Genomic DNA, 22,082 nt, shown 5'->3' with positions numbered 1-22,082 from the left:
GGAAGTGCGAACAGATCCATATCTTACTGGGATGTAAATAGGCGATGAGTTGAAAATCAACCAGCCCCAGAATTTCCACTTCCTGTTTGGAAGTTTGCCTGCCATATGAGTTCTGTTATACTCACAGACATAATTCAAACCGTTTTAGAAACTTCAGAGTGTTTTCTATCCAATAGTAATAATAATATGCATATATTAGCATCTGGGACAGAGTAGGAGGCAGTTCACTATGGGCACGCAATTCATCCAAAGTGAAAATGCTGCCCCCTATCCCTAAAAAATGTAACTTAGTGGCGGGTCATTTTTGACCCTTAACACAAGGGTTAAGCAGTTCGGTTAAACTCATTTGTAAGATAAATGTTTTAAAATTAAACATGTATGGAAACAGGTGAATTAACACTCCTCAGTTAGAAGGCTCAAGCAAGCTAAAAGCCACATGGTAGCAAAATCTAACTAGCAGAAGTTAACAAGATAGAAATGATTTAAACACACTTTGCTGTAGGCTACTATTTACTAGTTAACAAAACATCATGTATCATATAAAATATATTCACCCCACCCAGTATTGTAATCAAAACTTGAAAGCATTGTGTCCTTGGCTCAGACAGTGTAGTAGTGTGGGCTCAATAGCATCTCATTAGTGTGCAAGATCTTGAGAATCAGGTGTACATGTGATGGAAGAATGCACCGTGCATGCAGAGAGTTGCAATTCCATTGAATTCGGGATAGTTTAACCAAAATCTGCCACAGACCTTGAATTGCCTTGTGTATCCCACAAAAAAGAAAAATTCAGGAAATGTACTGGAACGTTTCCGACCTTTCACAACCCGAATACCAATGCATTAAATGCATTTCAGGTGACTACCTCATGAAGCTGATTGAGAGAATGCCAAGAGTGTGCAAAGCTGTTGTCAAGGCAAAGGGTGGCTACTTTGAAGAATATAACATTTATTTTGATGTGTTTAACACTTTTTGTATTACTGCATGGTTCCATATATGTCATTTCATAGTTTTGATGTCTTCACTATTATTCTACAATGCAGAAAATAGAACAAATTAATAAAAACCCTGGAATGAGTAGGTGTGTACAAACCTTTGACTGGTACTGTGTGTGTATGTATATATATATATATATATATATATATATATATATATATATACATATATATATATATATATATATATATATATATATATATATATATATATATATATATATACATACATACATACATATATATATATATATATATATATATATATATATATATATATACATATATACACACACACACACAGTACCAGTCAAAAGTTTGGACACCTACTCATTCCAGGGTTTTTATTATATTATTATATATTGTATATATATATATATATTTTTTTTTTATACAACCCTATGGCATTTAGATTTTCCACAAACACCTCTCTGAAAAAAATATTCTAGAACCTCTTGACCTTGGTATTAGTGCCGCATGAACACAATATTACTCTGTTTTTCTTCTTTTTCTTTTTTGAAAAGGTCCTAAGGGTACATCATTGATAGTGACACTTGGAGACAAATGTATGCTTTTTCTCACAACCTGAATCTCTCAGATGACATTTCTGTGGCGTTACTCTTCAAAATGATAATTCACATTGACATTTCCTCGTCCGCTTTCTGTGAATTTAGGCCATGTATGGAGACAGAGTGCTTAGACTTCTGCTACAGGAAGAGAGAGCCAGCTAGCTGCCTGGGCAAACAGTGGTAATGTGGAGGAGCATTTAGAGAGGGAATGAGAGGAAAAGTATTTGGTGGAAAGAGGGTTAAAAAGAGAGACCGAAATTGACAGAGACAGTTAGAATGAGTACGATGAAGTGCTATGATACAGAGACAGGCGAGAGAGAGCAGAATAATTTAGAGGTCCTGAAAAATACAATTCCATTATTTAAAAAATCAACCAGATCATTAGGATCAACAGGATAAAACAAAACCGGCAGAGTGATGGTGCAATAAGTTGTGATATCACAAACAATGAATCAAATCCACATAATATTGTTCAAGACTTCATACAGTACATACTAACTTATCTTGTGTTTCTAGGGGGAGACTCCATCCTGGGTTCTGTGGCTCTACGTATCGTCATGGGCAGCTGGTGGCTTTTCACCCTCATTGTGTGTTCCTCCTACACGGCCAACCTGGCAGCCTACCTCACGGTATCCCGCATGGACAACGCTGTGCGGTACGTTATCAACTTATCAACCCTGTTGTACAGTGTATCCTTCTATCTTTAAGACTCATTGAATGATGTGGTGATTTTCTGGTGGTAAGTGTCTTCAACTGGCAAGGATACTGGTATGTCTTACTTTTTCCAGCATTGACCTGCACTGCCAATTTCCTGATGTTTTTTGTCTTTGTGGGTTAGATCTCACCCATTTAGGCAAAATTAGACATACCAATAAACTCAAGTTGGGCAGGCTGTTGACATGTTGTCTCTCTTATACAAGCCCATAAATATTTACCAAGTGTGATTCACACACACTGACAGACAATTGTAATTCCTAACCCACTCCTTAAAAGAAGTTTTCCCTCCTCAGTCCAAATGTTATTTGTTAATAAATCCAATTTAGCACACTCCTGTCTAAATAGAACATGTTGGTTACTGGGCAGAATGCTAAATAGCACCTAGATCCTTTATATCACGGCTTATTGTTCAATCAGCTGTACCCCCAAACACCGTGCCCATTAGTACAAAAATATAATATTTGTAGACAACATCTTTCTACTGCTCAGACACAATTATTATGTCTCTGTATACAGTTGAAGTCGGAAGTTTATGTACAGTTAGGTTGGAGTCATTAAAACTGTTTTTCAACCACTCCACACTTGTTAAACTATAGTTTTGGCAAATCAGTTAGGACATCTACTTTGTGTATGACAAGTAATTTTTACAACAATTGTTGAGACAGATTATTTCACTTACCATTCACTGTATCACAATTCCAGTGGATTTACATACAAGTTTACATACACTAAGTTAACTGTGCCTTTAAACAGCTTGGAAAATTCCATAACATGATGTCATGGCTTTAGAAGCTTCTGATAGGCTCATTGACATAATTTGAGTCAATTGGAGGTGGTTGTTTTTCAAGGCCTAACTTCAATGTTGATTGAAGCAACATCTCAAGACATCAGTCAGGAAGTTAAAGCTTGGTCGCAAATGGGTCTTCCAAATGAACAATGACCCCAAGCACACTTCCAAAGTTGTGGCAAAATGGCTTAAGGACAACAAAGTCAAGGTATTGGAGTGGCCATCACAAAGCCCTGACCTCAATCTTATAGAACATTTGTGGGCAGAACTGAAAAAGTGTTTGCGAGCAAGGAGGCCTACAAACCTGATTCGGTTACGCCAGCTCTGTCAGGAGGAATGGGCCAAAATTCACTCAACTTTTTGTGGGAAGCTTGTGGAAGCCTACCCAAAAAGGTTTGACCCAAGTTAACTCAACATTGCCTTTAAATTGTTTATGTAAACTTCTGATCCACTGGGAATGTGATGAAATAAATAAAAGCTGAAATAAATCATTCTCTACCATTATTTTGACATTTCACATTCTTAAAATAAAGTGGCGATCCTACTTGACCTAAGACAATGAGTTTTTAGGATTAAATGTCTAGGATTAAATGTCAGGAATTGTGAAACTGAGTTTAAATGTATTTGGCTAAGGTGTATGTAAACTTATGACTTCAGCTGTAGCTGTTTAGAGTGGAAATGACACATAGGAAGGAGAAAATTACAGAAGATATATCTGTATTGTCTTGGGGCCAAATCAAGACTCTAGAAAAAAGGAAAAAGGTGTGTGTACATGCATGTGTTCATACGTGCGTGTGCAAATCAAAGTGTTAATGTGTGTAAGTGGCAGGAAAGATTTAATCAATAAATGCTGTTAGCTCCATCAGCCAACATTTGCTTTCTTGAATCATTCCATAAACTAAATATAATAAACTGGTGTGATAATTACGTATCATTCTTTATTTAAACATCAGAGAGCGTAATCACCATGCCTCAGGGTGGAAAGGTGAGATTAAAGGACTGTGATTGAATGTATTGCTTCAGATTGATGATGTCTCTCTGCTGAACGATATGAGAAACTCCTATTCACACCGATTCACTAATTACCAATTACTAATTACAAGTAACAAGGGTTTATTTGTGTGGCATACAAAACATATTGACAATTGGCAAGTTATTAGACCTGGTCTGGAATACAGTCAAAAATGCACTGAGGAAAATCTGCACAGTAAAATGTCCCTTAGATTAAAACCTTCGAGAAACCTTATCAAAATAGACAGTACTGAGTAACTTCATGATAGCAGCATGGTCAGGGATGTGTTTTGCCAGAACATTTCCAAATGCTCTTCCAACCAATTGAGACATGAACATAGAGCTCTTTGACCATGCACACCATTCATTGGTGGGTCTGGCGTCAGAGGAAAATTATGCAGAAAATAACCTAATTCCTTGTTAAGGTCAACGGGATCATGAGCTTTACCCAGTACCAGGACATTTTATCAAAAAACCTGGTTGCCTTTGCCAGGAGGCTGAAACTTGGCCTCAAGTGGATCTTCCAGCAAGACAATAACCCCAAGCCTCCATCAAAATCCTCAAATAAATGGTTAATTGACCCCAAAATCAACATTTTGCAATGTTTCAGTCTGGTTTTTAAATTGAAGAGGGAAGTCCACAAGTACAGACAAATGATTTCAAGGATCTGGAAATATTATTTATGAAGAAATGGTCTGATATCCCTCCAAATGTCTTCTCCAATCTCGTAAAATGTTTTAGAAAAAAAGGCTCAGTGCCATTATCCTCGCAGGGTGAGGTATTGAAAGGTATTAAGGGTGCCAATAATGTTGACCTCTATCTTTGAGATTTTTAAGAAATTACTTGTTTATCAAAAGCTCTCAATTTTTTCTCTCAATTGTATTAGTATTAAACTATGTTTTCCCATTATTTTGATCATATAATATACACTAAGTGTACATTAGGAAGATCTTCCTAATCTGAGTCCCCCTTTTGTCCTCACAACAGCCACAATTTGTCTTGGCATGGACTCTAAAAAGGTGTCGAAAGCATTAAGCACAGGGATGCTGGCCCAAAGGCATCTACAGTTTGTAATTTAAACTTTGAAATCTCAGACTTGATTTTCCCTAGTGAAAAATGTATAAACCCTTAGAAAAAATGTCTATTAATTATAATTCACATAATAATTCACATTTCCTTTAACTGCAGGATTATTTTCCTGCTGTAGGAAACTGGCTCAAATGAAGATCCTATATCTGTAAATCCAATTAACAGTAATTTGGTATGTAGGCCCAAGGTACATCTCTTAACTTAGTTTGAGAAAAGCTAAGGGATTGGTTAAGCGATGGCTAAATTAATGAGAAATCAGATTTCACTTGTCCATTTACATCCACTCAACAAGGGCCTATCAACTTAAAGCTTTTGGGGGTCATCAAATATATTACCTTTATGAACCATGTTCAGTTTATCATTGATATCTTTAAAAAAGAAAACTATTAACAATAACATTTTTACAGTGTAAAGTTAATACTTAAAATAATCATACAAACTCTTCTTCTCAAGGAATGAAAGTCAGATTCACTTCAAATTTGGTATTTGCACTCATCACAATAGTCCCTAAAATAACATTGATGCATACAAAGATGGCAACTATACCTGTAGATGCATAATAGCAAATACAGTAGTCCCGAGTGACGCAGTGGTCTAAGGCACTGGATCTCGGTGCAAGAGGTGTCACTACAGTCCATGGTTCGAATCCAGGCTGTATCACATCTGGCTGTGATTGGGAGTCCCATATGGTAGTACACAATTGGACCAGCGTCGTCTGGGTTTGGCTGTGATAGGTCGTCATTGTAAATAAGAATTTGTTCTAAACTGACTTGCTAAGTTAAATAAAGGTTACATTTTACCTGGCCTTCACAAGTGTTTGGGATAGGTTGGACCGCAGAGTGACGGAAAAGCAGCCAACTAGTGCTCAGCATATGTGGGAACTTTTTTGGTTACTACATGATTCCATATGTGTTATTTCATAGTTTTGATTTCTTCCCTATTATTCTACAATGTAGAAATTAGTTAAAAAAATTAAGAAAAACCCTTGAATGAGTAGGTGTGTCCAAACTTTTGACTGGTACTGTATGCTAATATGCACAAAAAAATCTAAGCGATTAAGTCAAAAGATGGCTGAATTGACAAATCATAAATAACAATTTACATGTCCATTTTAACCAGTGGTCAGCTCACAACACTTAAAATTCAAGCAGAGATCTACTGCTCAGATTTTTTTTTTATGATTTAAAAAAACATAAGCCTATGCACCAATTAAAAACAGTTCTGGAGTAATGAGGTTTGTTCAGTAGGCTATAGGCCCAATACAAATAGCCGACCAATCAGCCTGTTACCAACCCTTAGTAAACTTCCTGAAAAAATTGTGCTTGAACAGATACAATGCTATTTCACAGTAAACAGACTTTCAGCACGCTTATAGGGAAGGACACTCAACAAGCACAACACAAATGACTGATGATTGGCTGAGAGATTGATGATAAAATTATTGTGGGGGCTGTCTTGTTGGACTGCAGTGCAGCTTTTGACATTATCGATCATAGTCGGCTGCTGGATAAACGTATGTGTTATGCCTTTACTCCTCCTTCTAATATGTGGATATAGAGTTACTTGTCTAACATAACACAGAGGGTGTTCTTTAATGGAAGCATCTCAAACAAAATCCAGGTATAATCAGGAATATTCCAGGGTAGCTGTTTAGGCCCCTTGCTTTTTTCAATTTTTATTAACGACATGCCACTGACTGAGTAAAGCCAGAGTGTCTATGTATGCGGATGACTCAGCACTATACACGTCAGCAACTGCAGCGACTGAAATGACTGCAACACTTAACAAAGAGTTGCAGTTAGTTTCAGAGTGGGTGGCAAGGAATAAGTTAGCCCTAAATATTTCTTAAACTAAAAGCATTGTATTTGGGACAAAACATTCACTAAACTCTAAACCTCAACTAAATCTTGTAATAAATGGAGTGGATATTGAGCAAGTTGAGATGACTAAACTGCTTGGAGTTACCCTAGATTGTAAACTGTAATGGTCAAAAAATATTGATACAATAGTAGCTAAGATGGAGAGAAGGTCCTACAGGCCCTAGTTTTGTCGCATCTTGACTACTGTTCAGTCGTGTGGTCAGGTGCCACAAGGAGGGACTTAGGAAAATTGCAATTGGTTCAGAACAGGGCAGCACGGCTAGCCTTTGGATGTACACAGAGAGCTATTAATGTCAATCTCTCCTGGCTCAAAGTGGAGGAGATTGACTTCATCACTACTTGTATTTATAAGAGGTATTGACATGTTGAATGCACCAAGATGTCTGTCTAAACTACTGGCACACACCTCGTACACCCATGCATACCCCACAAAAAATGCAACAAGAGGTCTCTTCACAGTCCCCAAGTCCACCAGAACAGACTATGGGAGGCACACAGTAATACATAGAGCCATGACTACATGGAACTATAATCCACATCAAGTTACTGATGCAAGTAGTACAATTTAGATTAAAAAAACTGATAAAAAACATGACTGTGAAGCAACACAAACATAGACACACACACACACACACAATACACAATACACATGGATTTAGTACTGTAAATATGTGGTAGTGGTGGAGTAGGGGCCTGAGGGCACACAGTGTTTTGTGAATTCTGTGAATGTATATTAATGTTTTTAAAATTGTATAAGCTGCCTTAATTTTTCTGGACACCAGGAAGAGTAGTTGGTGCCTTGGCAGCAGCTAATGGGGATCTGTAATAAAATACAAATACAAGCTTTTCCCAACATCCGGTCCTTGACCATCCATAATAAATACAAATACAATATATTGGCTATGCTTGATTTGCCCTGCCAAAGTTGTTCTTCCCAGAAATGTAGGTATATGATCACACTGGTAATAGATTATTTGTTGTATTTCTTGTGAGGCACAGCTGAGTGAGCATAATAATTAGTATTTTTCTGGACTGATGGCCTGCATCTGATGGTCAGTCTGAGGGGAGGGAGCATCTGATGGTCAGTCTGAGGGGAGGGAGCATCTGATGGTCGGTCTGAGGGGAGGGAGCATCTGATGGTCAGTCTGAGGGGAGGGAGCATCTGATGGTCAGTCTGAGGGGAGGGAGCAGCGGTGAGGCTGCCTTTCACCCGACTCACCGTCCCTCCCCTCTCCTTGCCATCTCTGAGAAAAGGGGACCGTCTTCCAACTGATGGCAAAACTCAAGTCGCACGGCATTAATTCTCATGCACCAATTCATGTTACTCCTATGACCAGAGAAAGTGAAATATTCCTTGATATTAAAAAAGACAAGCGGATAATAATAACATCGCAAGCTTATCGGAATACTTTGCTATAGCCATTCGTTGCAACTGCAGTAGGGACAATACACTAATAAAAGTGTTAAACAAAGTGTTGACAGTGCTGAATAACAACGCAAGACTGTATCGTTGGGTTTTTCACAGAAATGTTTGGTGATCAACAAGGAATGCCTTGAAGATCGACCAGTCGATCACGATTGACCGGTTGGTGACCACTGATTTAAACCAATGTAAATACAATCCACAGTTGTCTATCAACTTGAAACGTGTCATCGCTATCATGTCCCTAACATGAACCTCACTGAACTTAGTACTATGAAAAAAACAGGGAAACTATTAACTCATTATTTGCATATGTAACGCTAATGCACAAAACCATCTTCTCCTCATGAACCATCCATACGATTCACTCCAGATTTGAATGGTTTTGAGTAGTTTTTGCATTCAAATATGGCCGTAATGTACCTATAAATGCACATTAGTACATATACTAATGATAAGAATAGTTTTTACATCTGAACCATAATTCAGATTGACTCTAGATTTGGTATATAGACTCAATGAATTTGAGAATGATTAGCTGCTGCATTCAAAGTCAGCCGCGCTACACCACTAGATGGCACGATATCACAGCAGAGCTATAAGAACTGAACTAATGGAAATGGGGCCATGACATTTGTTATGTAAACTTTATGTATGTCCTTAGAATCTGTGCGAATATAAAGTTACTGCAACCTTAGATGGCTGCACCAGACTAGTTGTTGGCAGTATAGATGTCATTGGCACCATAGGCTACCAGAGCAATAACTATTTGTTTTCTACTTGCACATCCTCATCTGCACATCTATCACTCCATTGTTAATTGATAAATTGTAATTACTTCACCACTATGGCCTATTTATTTATTTATTTATTAATAAAAATACAAAATTAAATAAATTGATCAAGTGGACTTTGTCTCATCCAAATTAATGTTACATTTAAATTATGCATACAATCAATGTGAAACATTGTGAAAGTAATGCTGAAAATATTAACAAAACATTATTCGAATTGACCCCAGAATGGGTATATAAACTCAATAATTAAGTAATGACTTTAACAATGACATCTTCACTTGCGTCATCCGTGTAGTATTGAGAGGTAAACATGGTAATGCTTCCACTGATGGCATGGATAGGAAGAGTTCCTACATGATAGAATGCTTACGTTGTTATCCGACTGTCCTTCCTATCATCCTTTTTTGTTGCCTGCAGCCATTTTCTGTTCTTATTTTCCTCTAATAAGCCATCAACATTTGGCACTTAACACCTCTGCATTGTTTTGTTCATTAGTTGCTTCCCTGTAAGTTAGAGGATTTGAGAAGATACTTAGGCATGACTTCAAGTGCTGAGGCAAGATTTGACTGTGGTTGAATTGCAATTATCTACTATTATTTATGTAGTGGTACTCCAAGTTAAACTGAATATAAAACATTTGAATACCTGAATTAACACATTCGATTAGTGTTGCTTCTTGTATGCATTTGTGAAGGGAACTAGTAGTAGGAATCCAGTGCTTCAAAATAAAATATTGACAAATGCATCATTCTGGTCGCATAGGGCGACCTCCAAAAGCACATGACTGCTTATCCTCCATGTGACCCATATCCTTTGTTCGCCTCGACAGAACATTCCAGGACTTGTCCAAACAGATGGACCTAGCCTACGGAACAGTGAGAGACTCAGCCGTGTATGAGTACTTCAGAGCCAAAGGCACCAACGCTCTGGAACAGGACAGCACCTTCGCTGAGCTCTGGAGAACCATCAACAAGAATAACGGACACGAACACTCAGTCTCCAGCCCATCTGAAGGCATCCGTAAGGTGAGCTCAGGGACAGCCGGGTCTAAACTAATTGATTTCAGAAAACTGTAGCCACTTAGGAAAGTTTTTCTAAATGAGTGAGAATAAATGAGGATGTTTAATTCTGAATCAATACAGCTATACAAGGTAACGTACCTTTCAGCACACACACAAAAACAGATCTATGCTGGGCATACTATGAGGTCCGTAGAGAGATAATTACTTGGCTCTACTCATAAGGAGGTGTGGGAGTAAATGGAATTGTTAATCTATTATTGAATAGTGTATTTTTTATTTATTTATTTCCTGATTAGAAGTTAATGGTTACGCTGAAGTGAATATCTCACAGCCTAAGACACACACACAACAGCCTGAGAAATGTTCCAGTAATTAAACAAATTAGTTATAACAGAGTCTAGTCACACACACTTGTCATTGACTCTCAGGAATCTTTGAACCTCTAATTGCAATTAGTTGAGGCAATATCTGTAGTGTTCTGCAGATACTTGGTGTAATGGTAAATTGCTTTGTGTTTCTGTACATAAAATGATGTTGGATGAACAACAATCTTAGTTACAATGTCTTCAGAAAGTGTTCATCCCCTTTGACTTATTCAACAAGTTGTGTTACAGCCTGAAATCAAAATGGAATAAATATACTTTCTCAGCCATCTACAAAAAGAATCCATCATTAAAAATGTTTAAAATTTTTTGTAGAAATGTTTCCACATTTATTGAACATGGATTACAGAAATAAGAGTATTCACACCCCTGAGTCAATAGAATTGAAATCGGAAGTTTACATACACTTAGATTAGGGTCATTAAAACTCGTTTTTCAACCACTTCGCAAATTTCTTGTTATCAAACTATAGTTTTGGCCAGTCAGTTAGGACATCTACTTTGTAAACAATTTTTGGAAAAATTCATGCATCATGTTTTGGGGGTGCTTTGCTGCAGGTGTGGCTGGTGCACTTCACAAAATAGATGGCATCATGAGGTAGGAAAATTATGTGGATATATTGAAGCAACATCAAATCAAATCAAATCAAATTTATTTATATAGCCCTTCGTACATCAGCTGATATCTCAAAGTGCTGTACAGAAACTCAGCCTAAAACCCCAAACAGCAAGCAATGCAGGTGTAGAAGCACGGTGGCTAGGAAAAACTCCCTAGAAAGGCCAATACCTAGGAAGAAACCTAGAGAGGAACCAGGCTATGTGGGGTGGCCAGTCCTCTTCTGGCTGTGCAGGGTGGAGATTATAACAGAACATGGCCAAGATGTTCAAATGTTCATAAATGACCAGCATGGTCGAATAATAATAAGGCAGAACAGTTGAAACTGGAGCAGCAGCACAGTCAGGTGGAAGTTGAAACTGGAGCAGCAGCATGGCCAGGTGGACTGGGGACAGCAAGGAGTCATCATGTCAGGTAGTCCTGGGGCATGGTCCTAGGGCTCAGGTCAGTTGAAACTGGCACAGCAGCATGGCCAGGTGGACTGGGGACAGCAAGGAGTCATCATGTCAGGTAGTCCTGGGGCATGGTCCTAGGGCTCAGGTCCTCCGAGAGAGAGAAAGAAAGAGAGAAGGAGAGAATTAGAGAACGCACACTTAGATTCACACAGGACACCGAATAGGACAGGAGAAGTACTCCAGATATAACAAACTGACCCCAGCCCCCCGACACATAAACTACTGCAGCATAAATACTGGAGGCTGAGACAGGAGGGGTCAGGAGACACTGTGGCCCCATCCGAGGACACCCCCGGACAGGGCCAACATCTCAAGACATCAGTCAGGATGTTAACGCTTGGTCGCAAATGGGTCACCCAAATGGACAATGACCCCAAGCATACTTCCAAAGTTGTGGCAAAAAAGCTTCAGGACAACAAAGTCATGGTATCGGAGTGGCCATCACAAAGCCCTGACCTCAAACCTACAGAACATTTGTGGGCAAAACTGAAAAGCGTGTGAGAAAGGAGGCCTACAAACCTGGCTCAGTTACACCAGCTCTGTCAGGAGGAATGGGATAAAATTCACCCAACTTATTTTGGGAAGATGGTGGAAAGCTACCCAAAATGATTGACTTAAGTTGAAAAATTTAAAGGCAATGATACCAAATACTAATTGAGTTTATGTAAACTTCTGACCCACTGGGAATGTGATGAAAGAAATACAAGCTGAAAAAATAATTCTCTACTATGATTCTGACATTTCACATTCTTAAAATAAAAGTGGTGATCCTAACTGACCTAAGATGGGTCATTTTTACTAGGATTAAATGTCAGGAATTGTCAAACTGAGTTTGAATGTATTTGGCTAAGGTTTATGTAAACTTCTGACTTCAACTGTACATGTTAGAATCTCCTTTGGCAGCAATTACAGCTCTCTTTCTGGGTAAGTATCTAAGAGCTTTGCACACCTGAATTGTACAATATTTGCTAATTCCTCTTTTTTAAATGCTACATCATTGCTAGACAGCTATTTTCAAGTCGATTTAAGGCAAAACTGTAACTAGGCCAATCAGGCACATTAAATGTAGTCTTGGTAAGCGACTTTAGTGTACATTTGGCCTTGTGCTTTAGGTTATTGTAATGCTGAAAAGTGAATTTCTCTCAGTGTCTGTCCGAAAGCAGAATGAACCAGATTTTCCTCTGGAATTTTGGCTGTGTTTTGCTCTATTACGTTTCTTTTTATCCTAAAATACTCCCTAGTCCTGGTCAATGACAAGCATACCTATAACATGATTCAGCCATCACCATGCTTGAAATTATGAAGTGGGACAAAAAGGTAATTTCTTTGCCATATTTTTTCATTTTTACTTTAGTTCCTTATTGCGAACAGGATGTATGTCTTGGAATATGTTTTATTCTCTACAAGCTACTTTTTACTCTGTTATTTAGGTTAGTATTGTGGAGTAACTACAATGTTGTTGACCCAACCTCCGTTTTCGCCTATCACAGCCATTAAACTTTCTCTTTTAATGTCACCATTGGCCTCATGGTCAAATCCCTTAGCGGTTTCCTTCTTCTCCGGCAACTGAATTAGGAAGGAGGCCTGTATCTTTGTAGTGACTGGGTGTATTGATACACCATCCAAAGTGTAATTAATAACTTCATCATGCTCAAAGGGATATTCAATGTCTGCTTTAAAAAAAATGTACCCATCAAAATAACATAAGGTAGATCAAAAGAAATAAGAACAAGAAAAATGAGGCATACTAAATACAGGGTCAGTCAGTTCCAGTACCATATTTACAATGTGCAGGGATACTGAAGTGATAGAGGTAGATATGTGACCCTGCTCAGATAATCCCTACCATCATGTCGCTGAGTTATCATAGTGTTGCTGCAAATGTACATTGTCCCAGGGGTGTTGGCGGTCATAGAGTAAGTAACCTAATTTATGTCCCTGTATCTCCCCTAAATGCCTCTGTCAATCCTACAGCTGTTGTCAGCAGTAATCATGAGCCTATGAACCTGAGTTATACTGTTAGCACTGAGAGGGTTTGCTCAAGTAGAAAATTCCACTGCGAGGTTCACCCTGTGGTAAAACATAAATATTGCTGTCATGTCTACCTCTAAGTAAAGCAATAATATCCCACATTAACATATCTAGCCTACTAAACAAGGTTCATGAAATCAATAACTTGCTACTAACAGATAACATTCATATACTGACTACCGAAAATAACTTCTGAACATCAGGACTGCGATTACTCATCACGTAATGGCAGAATCCTTTTTTTCCCTTTAACGAGTCAGACGAGCCCGATGGGAATGATAATGATGATCTCCCGGGAACAGACCCAGATCCCTGTGAAGGCGGAGAAAAATGGGCCAAAGAGCGGGCTGCTTTCTGAGAATTCGTAGGCGATTTAAAAAAAAAACCCACTTCCTTCCATTCTGCTGGCAAACGTACAATCTTTGGAAAATAAAATTGATGACCTATGCGGAAGATTAAACTACCAACGGGACATTCAAAACTGTAATATCTTATGCTTCGCGGAGTTGTGGCTGAATGACGACACTATCAACATACATCTGGTTACACACTGTACCGGCAGGATAGAACAGCGGCATCTGGTAAGACAAGGGGCAGCGGATTATGTATTTTTGTAAATAACACCTGGTGCACTATATTTAAGGAAGTCTCAAGCTAATGCTCGCCTGAGGTAGTGTGGTTCAAAGCTTATCATGAGATACTCTATCTGAATTTTTGCCACCACAGACTGAGGCTTGCACGAACACTGCATTGAATGAGCTGTGTTCCGCCATAACCAAACAAGAAAGCGCTCACCCAGAGGGCACTAAGCTCCTAGTAGCTTAATGCCCAACGTGAATGATATACTGTTCTCCCGGGAACAGACCCAGAACCCCGTGATTTGCGTGAAGGGGGAAAAAAGGGGCCAAAGCTGTAGAACCTGAGGATTTGAGGGCCCATGCCATACCTTTTCAACATCCTGAGGGGGAAGAGAAGCTGTCTTACCTTCTTCACGGCTGTGCATGTGTGTGGACCATTTTAAGTCTTTAGTAATTTGGACACCGAGGAACTTGAAGCTCTTGACCCACTCCATGTGTGGGGTACAGAGATGAAGTAGTCATTCAAAAATCCTGTTAAACACTTGAATACAGAGTGTGACTTGTTAAGCACATTTTTACCCTTGGACTTATTTAGGCTTGCCATAACAAAGGGGTTGAATACTTATTGAGTCAAAACATTTCAGCTTTTAATTTAATGAATTTGTGAATAAAAACAACTTCACTTTGATATTATGGAATATTGTGTGATGGCCAGTGACACAATCTCAATTTAATACATTTTAAATTCAGGCTGTAACACAACAAAATATTGAAAAAGTCAAGGGGTGTGAATACTTTAAGGCACTGTATACATTCAAAAACTGTAACTATTGTTGATATGTTTTGACAAAAGGAGAATAATTCAACAAAAGGTTTCAGAGAGATTTTAACTGAGATAATGTTCAGTGTGAATGCTAATTGAGAATATTCACAGTAGCACATAGGTACACTCACACACAGAGATAGTAGCCTGAGGTATTTTCCAGTTATTAAACCAGATACTTAGTGAAGGGGGTAATTGCTTAGTGAGTTTGTACTTAAAATAAAATCATGTTGGATGAACAGTAATGTTAGTTATACAAAAAAAAGAGTAAAGTCATAAAACCAAAAGTATCATAGTGATATGAACTGAGATACTGTTCGTATGGTAAATGACAAGAAAACTATTATTTTCTGACTTTATGAAGTTTAGTTTGGGAGTTTTCGTTCAAGACCTTGTGTAAATAAATTGTGTGTACAGACAGGCTATGGAGGGTTTTATTTGTGAAATAATGACCTTGGAATATCTGAGACTCTTGGGAAAATGCCAGGATAAACAGAGAAATATATATTCACTCCGAAAGGATTTTAGAGGTTCTGTTACTGTTCATTAGTCATGGTCAAGCGATCAACTGCTTTATACCCTGAGAAAACAGATGTGCCATGTTCACTCTTACTGAAAACTACCTAGTTCATTTTAGCTAACGCCTCAGTGAACAGCAATGACTGAGTGTCATGGACTTGAAAATAGACTGTGGTTAAGTTTGTGATAAAGGCTGGTGACCATTGGACATGTGTGTGTTTAACGAAATACAAAGCGAAACTTAGGCTACCTAAATACGGTTCCCAATCAGAGACAACAAGAAACACCTGACTCTGATCGAGAACCGCCTCAGGCAGCCCAAACCTAACTAGACACACCCCTAATCATAGCAATCCCAATCCTATAAAACCCCAATGCAAAACACAACACGTAAACCCATGTCACACCCTGGCCTGACCAAAATATATAACGAAAACACAAAACACTAAGACCAAGGCGTGACAGAACCCCCCCCCCCCCCAAGGTGCGGACTCCCGGACGCACCTCAAAACCATAGGGAGGGTCCGGGTGGGCGTCTGTCATTGGTGGCGGCTCCGGCTCGGGACGTGGACCCCACTTCATTAATGTCCTAGTTCCTCCCCTTCGCGTCCTGGGATAATCCACCCTCGCCGCCGACCATGGCCTAATAGTCCTCACCCAGAACCCCACAGAACTGAGGAGCAGCTCGTGACTGAGGGGCATCTCGGGACTGAGGGACAGCTCGGGACTGAGGGGCAGCTCGGGACTGAGGGGCAGCTCGGGACTGAGGGGCAGCTCGGGACTGAGGGGCAGCTCGGGACTGAGGGGCAGCTCGGGACTGAGGGGCAGCTCGGGACTGAGGCAGCTCGGGACTGAGGGGCAGCTCGGGACTGAGGGGCAGCCCGGAACTGAGGGGAAGCCCAGTACTGAGAGGAAGCCCAGTACTGAGAGGAAGCCCAGTACTGAGAGGAAGCTCAGGTAGGTAGTAGGCTCCGGTAGATCCTGGCTGGCTGGCGGATCTGGAAGATTCAGGTTGACTAGCAGATCTGGAAGATTCTGGTTGACAGGCTGATCTGGAGAATCTGGTTGACTGGCAGATCTAGAAGATCATGGCTGACTGGCGGATCTAGCTGCTCTATGCAGACTGACAGCTCTGACTGCTCCATGCAGTCTGACAGCTCCTTGCAGACTGGCAGCTCTTTGCAGACTGGCAGCTCTGGCTGCTTCATGCAGACTGACAGCTCTGACTGCTCCATGCAGGCTGACAGCACCCTGCCGACTGGCAGCTCCTTACAGACTGACAGCTCCCTGCAGACTGACAGCTCTGACTGCTCCATGCAGTCTGACAGCTCCTTGCAGACTGACAGCACCTTGCAGACTGGCAGCTCCTTGCAGACTGGCAGCTCCTTGCAGACTAGCAGCTCCTTGCAGACTGGCAGCTCTGGCTGCTTCATGCAGACTGACAGCTCCTTGCAGACTGACATCTCCGGCTGCTTCATGCAGACTGACAGCTCTGACTGCTCCATGCAGGCTGACAGCACCCTGCAGACTGGCAGCTCCTTGCAGACTGGCAGCTCTTTGCAGACTGGCAGCTCTGGCTGCTTCATGCAGACTGACAGCTCTGACTGCTCCATGCAGGCTGACAGCACCCTGCCGACTGGCAGCTCCTTGCAGATTGACAGCTCCCTGCAGACTGACAGCTCCTTGCAGACTGACAGCTCTGACTGCTCCATGCAGGCTGACAGCTCCGTGCAGACTGACAGCACCTTGCAGACTGGCAGCTCCTTGCAGACTAGCAGCTCCTTGCAGACTGACAGCTCCGGCTGCTTCATGCAGGCTGACAGCACCCTGCAGACTGGCAGCTCCTTGCAGACTGGCAGCTCTTTGCAGACTGACAGCTCTGGTTGCTTCATGCAGACTGACAGCTCTGACTGCTCCATGCAGGCTGACAGCACCCTGCAGACTGGCAGCTCCTTGCAGACTGGCAGCTCTTTGCAGACTGACAGCTCCTTGCAGACTGACAGCACCCTGCAGACTGGCAGCACAGGCTGCTCCGAACAGGCAGGAGGCTCCGGCAGCGCTGGAGAGGAGAAAGGCTCCGAGAGCGCTGAACAGACGGGAGACTCCGACAGCGCAGGAGAGGCGAGGCGCACTGTAGGCCTGATGCGTGGTGCTGGCACTGGTGATACTGGAGCGAGGACACGCACAGGAAGCCTGGTGCGGGGAGCTGCTACCGGAGGACTGGAGTGTGGAGGTGGCACAGGATGTGCAAGGCTAGGGATGTGCACAGGAGGCCTGGTACGTGAGGCTGGCACCAACTTCACCAGCCGACTAACACGCACCTCAGGACGAGTATGGAGCGCTAACTCAGGTGCCATCAAATCCCCGACACGATCCGTCGGACGAATATGGTATCTATAGCACCAAGCTAGCAACTCCCTCATTACTCTCCACTCCACTTTCCCCATTAACTCCTTCACAGTCTCTGCTTCGCTCACCTCTAACACCGGCTCTGGTTCTGGTCTCCTCCTTGGCTCCTCACGATAAACAAGGAGAGTTGGCTCAGGTCCATCTCCTGACTCAGCCAGTCTCCCTCTGAGCCCCCCCCCCAATACATTTTTTGGGGTGACTCTCGGGTTTCGCTCTGCGCCGCCGTGTCTGTTTCTCCAACTCCCTTCGCCTATAGCCTTCTTCGCACTGCTCTAGCGAATCCCATGCGGGCTCCTGCACTCTCTCTGGGTTGGCCGCCCACCTGTCGATTTCTTCCCACGTCGTATACTCCATGCCATTGCTGTCCATAACGTCCTCCTTTCGCTGCTCCTGCCGTCGCTGCCTGTTACCACGCTGCTCGGTCCGTATGTGGTGGGTGATTCTGTAACGGCGTTCTTCGTTTGTTGAAAGAGAGTCGGACCGAAATGCAGCGTAGTGGTTACTCATGACTTTAATGAAAAAAGTGGTGACGATACATGAAATAACTAATAAATACAAAAACAATAAACGGAACGTGAAACCTAATTACAGCCTATCTGGTGAAACTACACAGAGACAGGAACAATCACCCACGAAATACAAAGCGAAACTTAGGCTACCTAAATACGGTTCCCAATCAGAGAGAACAAGAAACACCTGACTCTGATCGAGAACCGCCTCAGGCAGCCCAAACCTAACTAGACACACCCCTAATCATAGCAATCCCAATCCTATAAAACCCCAATGCAAAACACAACACGTAAACCCATGTCACACCCTGGCCTGACCAAAATATATAACGAAAACACAAAACACTAAGACCAAGGCGTGACAAGACCTCCAAATTGTAGACCTCCACAAGTCTGGTTCATCCTTGGGAGCAAATACCAAACGCTTGAACTTTTATCTGTACAAACAATAGTATGCAAGTGTAAACACCATGGGATCACACAGCCATCATACCGCTCAGGAAGGAGACGTGTTCTGTCTCCTAGAGATGAACGTACTTTGGTGCGAAATGTGCAAATCAATCCCAGAACAACAGCAAAAGACCTTGTGAAGATGCTAGAGGACACAGGTACAAAAGTATCTATATCTACAGTAAAATGAGTCCGATATTGACATAACCTGAAAGGCCACTCAGCAAGGAAGAAGCCACTGCTCCAAAACCGACATAAATAACAGACTACGGTTTGCAACTGCACATGGGGACAAAGATCATACTTTGTGGAGAAATTACCTTTGTTCTGATGAAACAAAAATAGAACTCATGGCTGTGATGACCAAAGTTGTGGCAAAATGGTTTAAGGACAACAAAGTCAAGGTATTGGAGTGGTCATCACAAAGCCCTGATCTCAATCCTATAGAATATTTGTGGGCAGAACTGAAAAAGTGTGTGCGAGCAAGGAGGCCTACAAACCTGACTCGGTTACACCAGCTCTGTCAGGAGGAATGGGCCAAAATTCACCCAACTTTTTGTAGGAAGCTTGTGGAAGGCTACCCAAAACATTTGACCCAAGTTAAACAATTTAAAGGCAATGCTACCAAATTCTAATTGTGTATGTAAACTTCTAACCCACTGGGAATGTGATGGAAGAAATAAAATATGAAATAAATCACTCTACTATTATTCTAACATTTCACATTCTTAAAACAAAGTGGTGATCCTATCTGACCTAAAACAGGGAACTTTTACTAGGATTAAATGTCAGGAATTGTGAAAAACTGGGTTTAAATGTATTTGGCTAAGGTGTATGTAAACTTCCGACTTCAACTGTATGTCTGTTTTGCCTATTCGTTCCACCATCCCCTCAATGTAACCCCTTTATATTTTCTTCCCCAGGCCAAGAGAGATTCCTTTGCCTTCCTGTGGGACATGGCTGTGGTGGAGTATGCTGCTCTGACAGATGATGACTGCACCCTGACAGTGACAGGCAACAGTATGAGTAGTAAGGGCTATGGCCTGGCCCTGCAACATGGCAGCCCCTACAGAGACCTCTTCTCCCAGAAGTAAGTTCCCCCTTCCAGCCAACTTGTCCCAACGGCCACCTACTGTATTTATGTTTCTGTACTGTAGATGGGTGGTTCCACGAATAGTGCCTTTTTAGTCTTCGATAAAACACAATATTAGTTGGATTCCATACATCTATGCTGTAACAAACAAATTCCAAGTGTGTTTTTGTAACTTTGCGGATTTAACATATAAATAGCTATTGCTTTAGCCGTACTATGCCACCTTGTTTTATCCTTGGGTCCTTGGGACTAGAGGTCGTCACAGATCCACCTGTACCCGAATATCCAACACCTGATCCGTAATTCTAAATAATGTCACAGGTCTGGTATGTGTAATTTTAACTGACATGTCCGGAAGGCCCCGTACAGATCGGACACAACTGCTGCAGTAGAGAGAGACATTTTATAATTCATGCTGCTGCTGTTACTTTTCCCGAGAGTGGAGCGTGGTGCGTGTAGCTCGTTTTTGTTATTGTTGGCGGCCAATCATAAGTCATCACAGCGGTGACAGTCTACAGTCATAGAGCCTCCATGTTTGGCAAAAGTTAGAATATCTAATCAACGGAATTTAAAAGAGAAAAGGAGGATAGGCTACAACAACCACGAGCCAACAGGTAGGCAGCTACTTAATTTTCTTAAGTTATTTGTAACTGTATGATGAAAGCGCATGCACTGCAGCCTCAATTAGTCTAGTTAGCTAATGTTGACTAGCATATCTAGATTCTCCTGGTTTGATGCAGTCAAGACCGGTACTACATGATCATATTTGATGATGAATAACCTAGCTATGGCAGCTATTAGTCTAACATAACGCGAGTCGGTTTGGTTGGTTGCGTCTCTCGTCTCTCCCTCACCGCGTCACTCCCTCCCCCACCTGTTAGAGAAGCACCTCCCTCTCCCTCTCACACTGTATAAAAGGTAACCACCCGTTACGTTCCTCCCTGTCCCACCCCCCTGGAACCCTCTTCACCAGAGCAAAAAAAAATTCTGCACATATGCTTCTTTTACCTCTGCTTTACGCCAGGGCCGGATTACTGAACAGGCACACAGATAACCCAAATAAAAAAAACTGGGGGCTTCCCAGATTTGAACACGTCATAAATAATGGAAAAATGTGTAGAATAGCAGGAAGTTGGCTTCAAAACTGCAAACTTCTCTCATCCTCTTGATAGAAATGTGAAGAATAGCATGAGATGTGCTACAAAACAGTACATTTTCTCTCAGCCACATGACAAAATGTGTAGAATTGCATTATAAAACTGCACATATTTCTTCCTACCCCATGTCAAAATGTGTTGAAATTCCCTGGAGGTTGGTGACCCGGGGCCCGAAATGCGCTAGTCCGGCCCTGCTTTAGGCACAACTTTGAGGTCACCCTGCCCCCTTCTCAAAGGTGAATGAGAATTCTTCAAGTTTTTCCAGTGAAACATCCATGCAGCATCTACATGCCAACCATTTGCTCTCAATCAGTTTCATGGGAATATGCATTTAGATCTTGAGTTATGTAGTGCTCTTTCAAAGAACAGGGTTATGAATGATGTACAGTGAGTGAATTTTAAGACAGATGGTGTTAACTGTATCACACCTGTATCATACCTTTTGTTTCAATCTAAGCACATTTTGCCTAGTGGCACACTTGATGATTGGCCACGTGAGAGAAAAATGCAACCATTCTCACGATCAGCCTAAAATATAAGAATTTATATATTACAGTAATGTTATACTTTGCTATTATATTCTGTTTTGTTTTGTGAATAAGTTACTATCATTGTGGTCTTGCAGACATTGATTCAGCTTTGATCAAACTTTATTACAATGAGTACCATTCTCCATTCATCACTGAAATTGATGAGTAGCTTGTTCTCTGGGCAGCCGAACAAATAGAGCAGACAGATTTTAATCTATCGGGAAGAGGGTTCTAAAGAAT

General features: G+C 41.2%; 1 protein-coding gene across 2 annotated transcripts in view; it reads left to right on the top strand.

Moving 5' to 3' along the window:
- The window catches only part of LOC109899747 (glutamate receptor ionotropic, delta-1), a 472,062-nt gene that overhangs the window by 430,360 nt on the left and 19,620 nt on the right, over positions 1–22,082 (top strand). For both annotated transcript variants that reach the window (XM_031835660.1, XM_031835661.1), the window contains exons 12-14: positions 2,081–2,219; positions 10,098–10,293; positions 19,986–20,152. In XM_031835660.1, the coding sequence (XP_031691520.1) occupies positions 2,081–2,219; positions 10,098–10,293; positions 19,986–20,152 (502 nt within the window). The remainder of the gene's footprint in view (positions 1–2,080; positions 2,220–10,097; positions 10,294–19,985; positions 20,153–22,082) is intronic.

Source organism: Oncorhynchus kisutch, linkage group LG11 (assembly GCF_002021735.2).
Source record: "Oncorhynchus kisutch isolate 150728-3 linkage group LG11, Okis_V2, whole genome shotgun sequence".
Lineage (NCBI taxonomy): Eukaryota > Metazoa > Chordata > Actinopteri > Salmoniformes > Salmonidae > Oncorhynchus > Oncorhynchus kisutch.
Note: the sequence above shows the minus strand (reverse complement) of the source record. Positions and strands in the feature narration are given on the sequence as shown.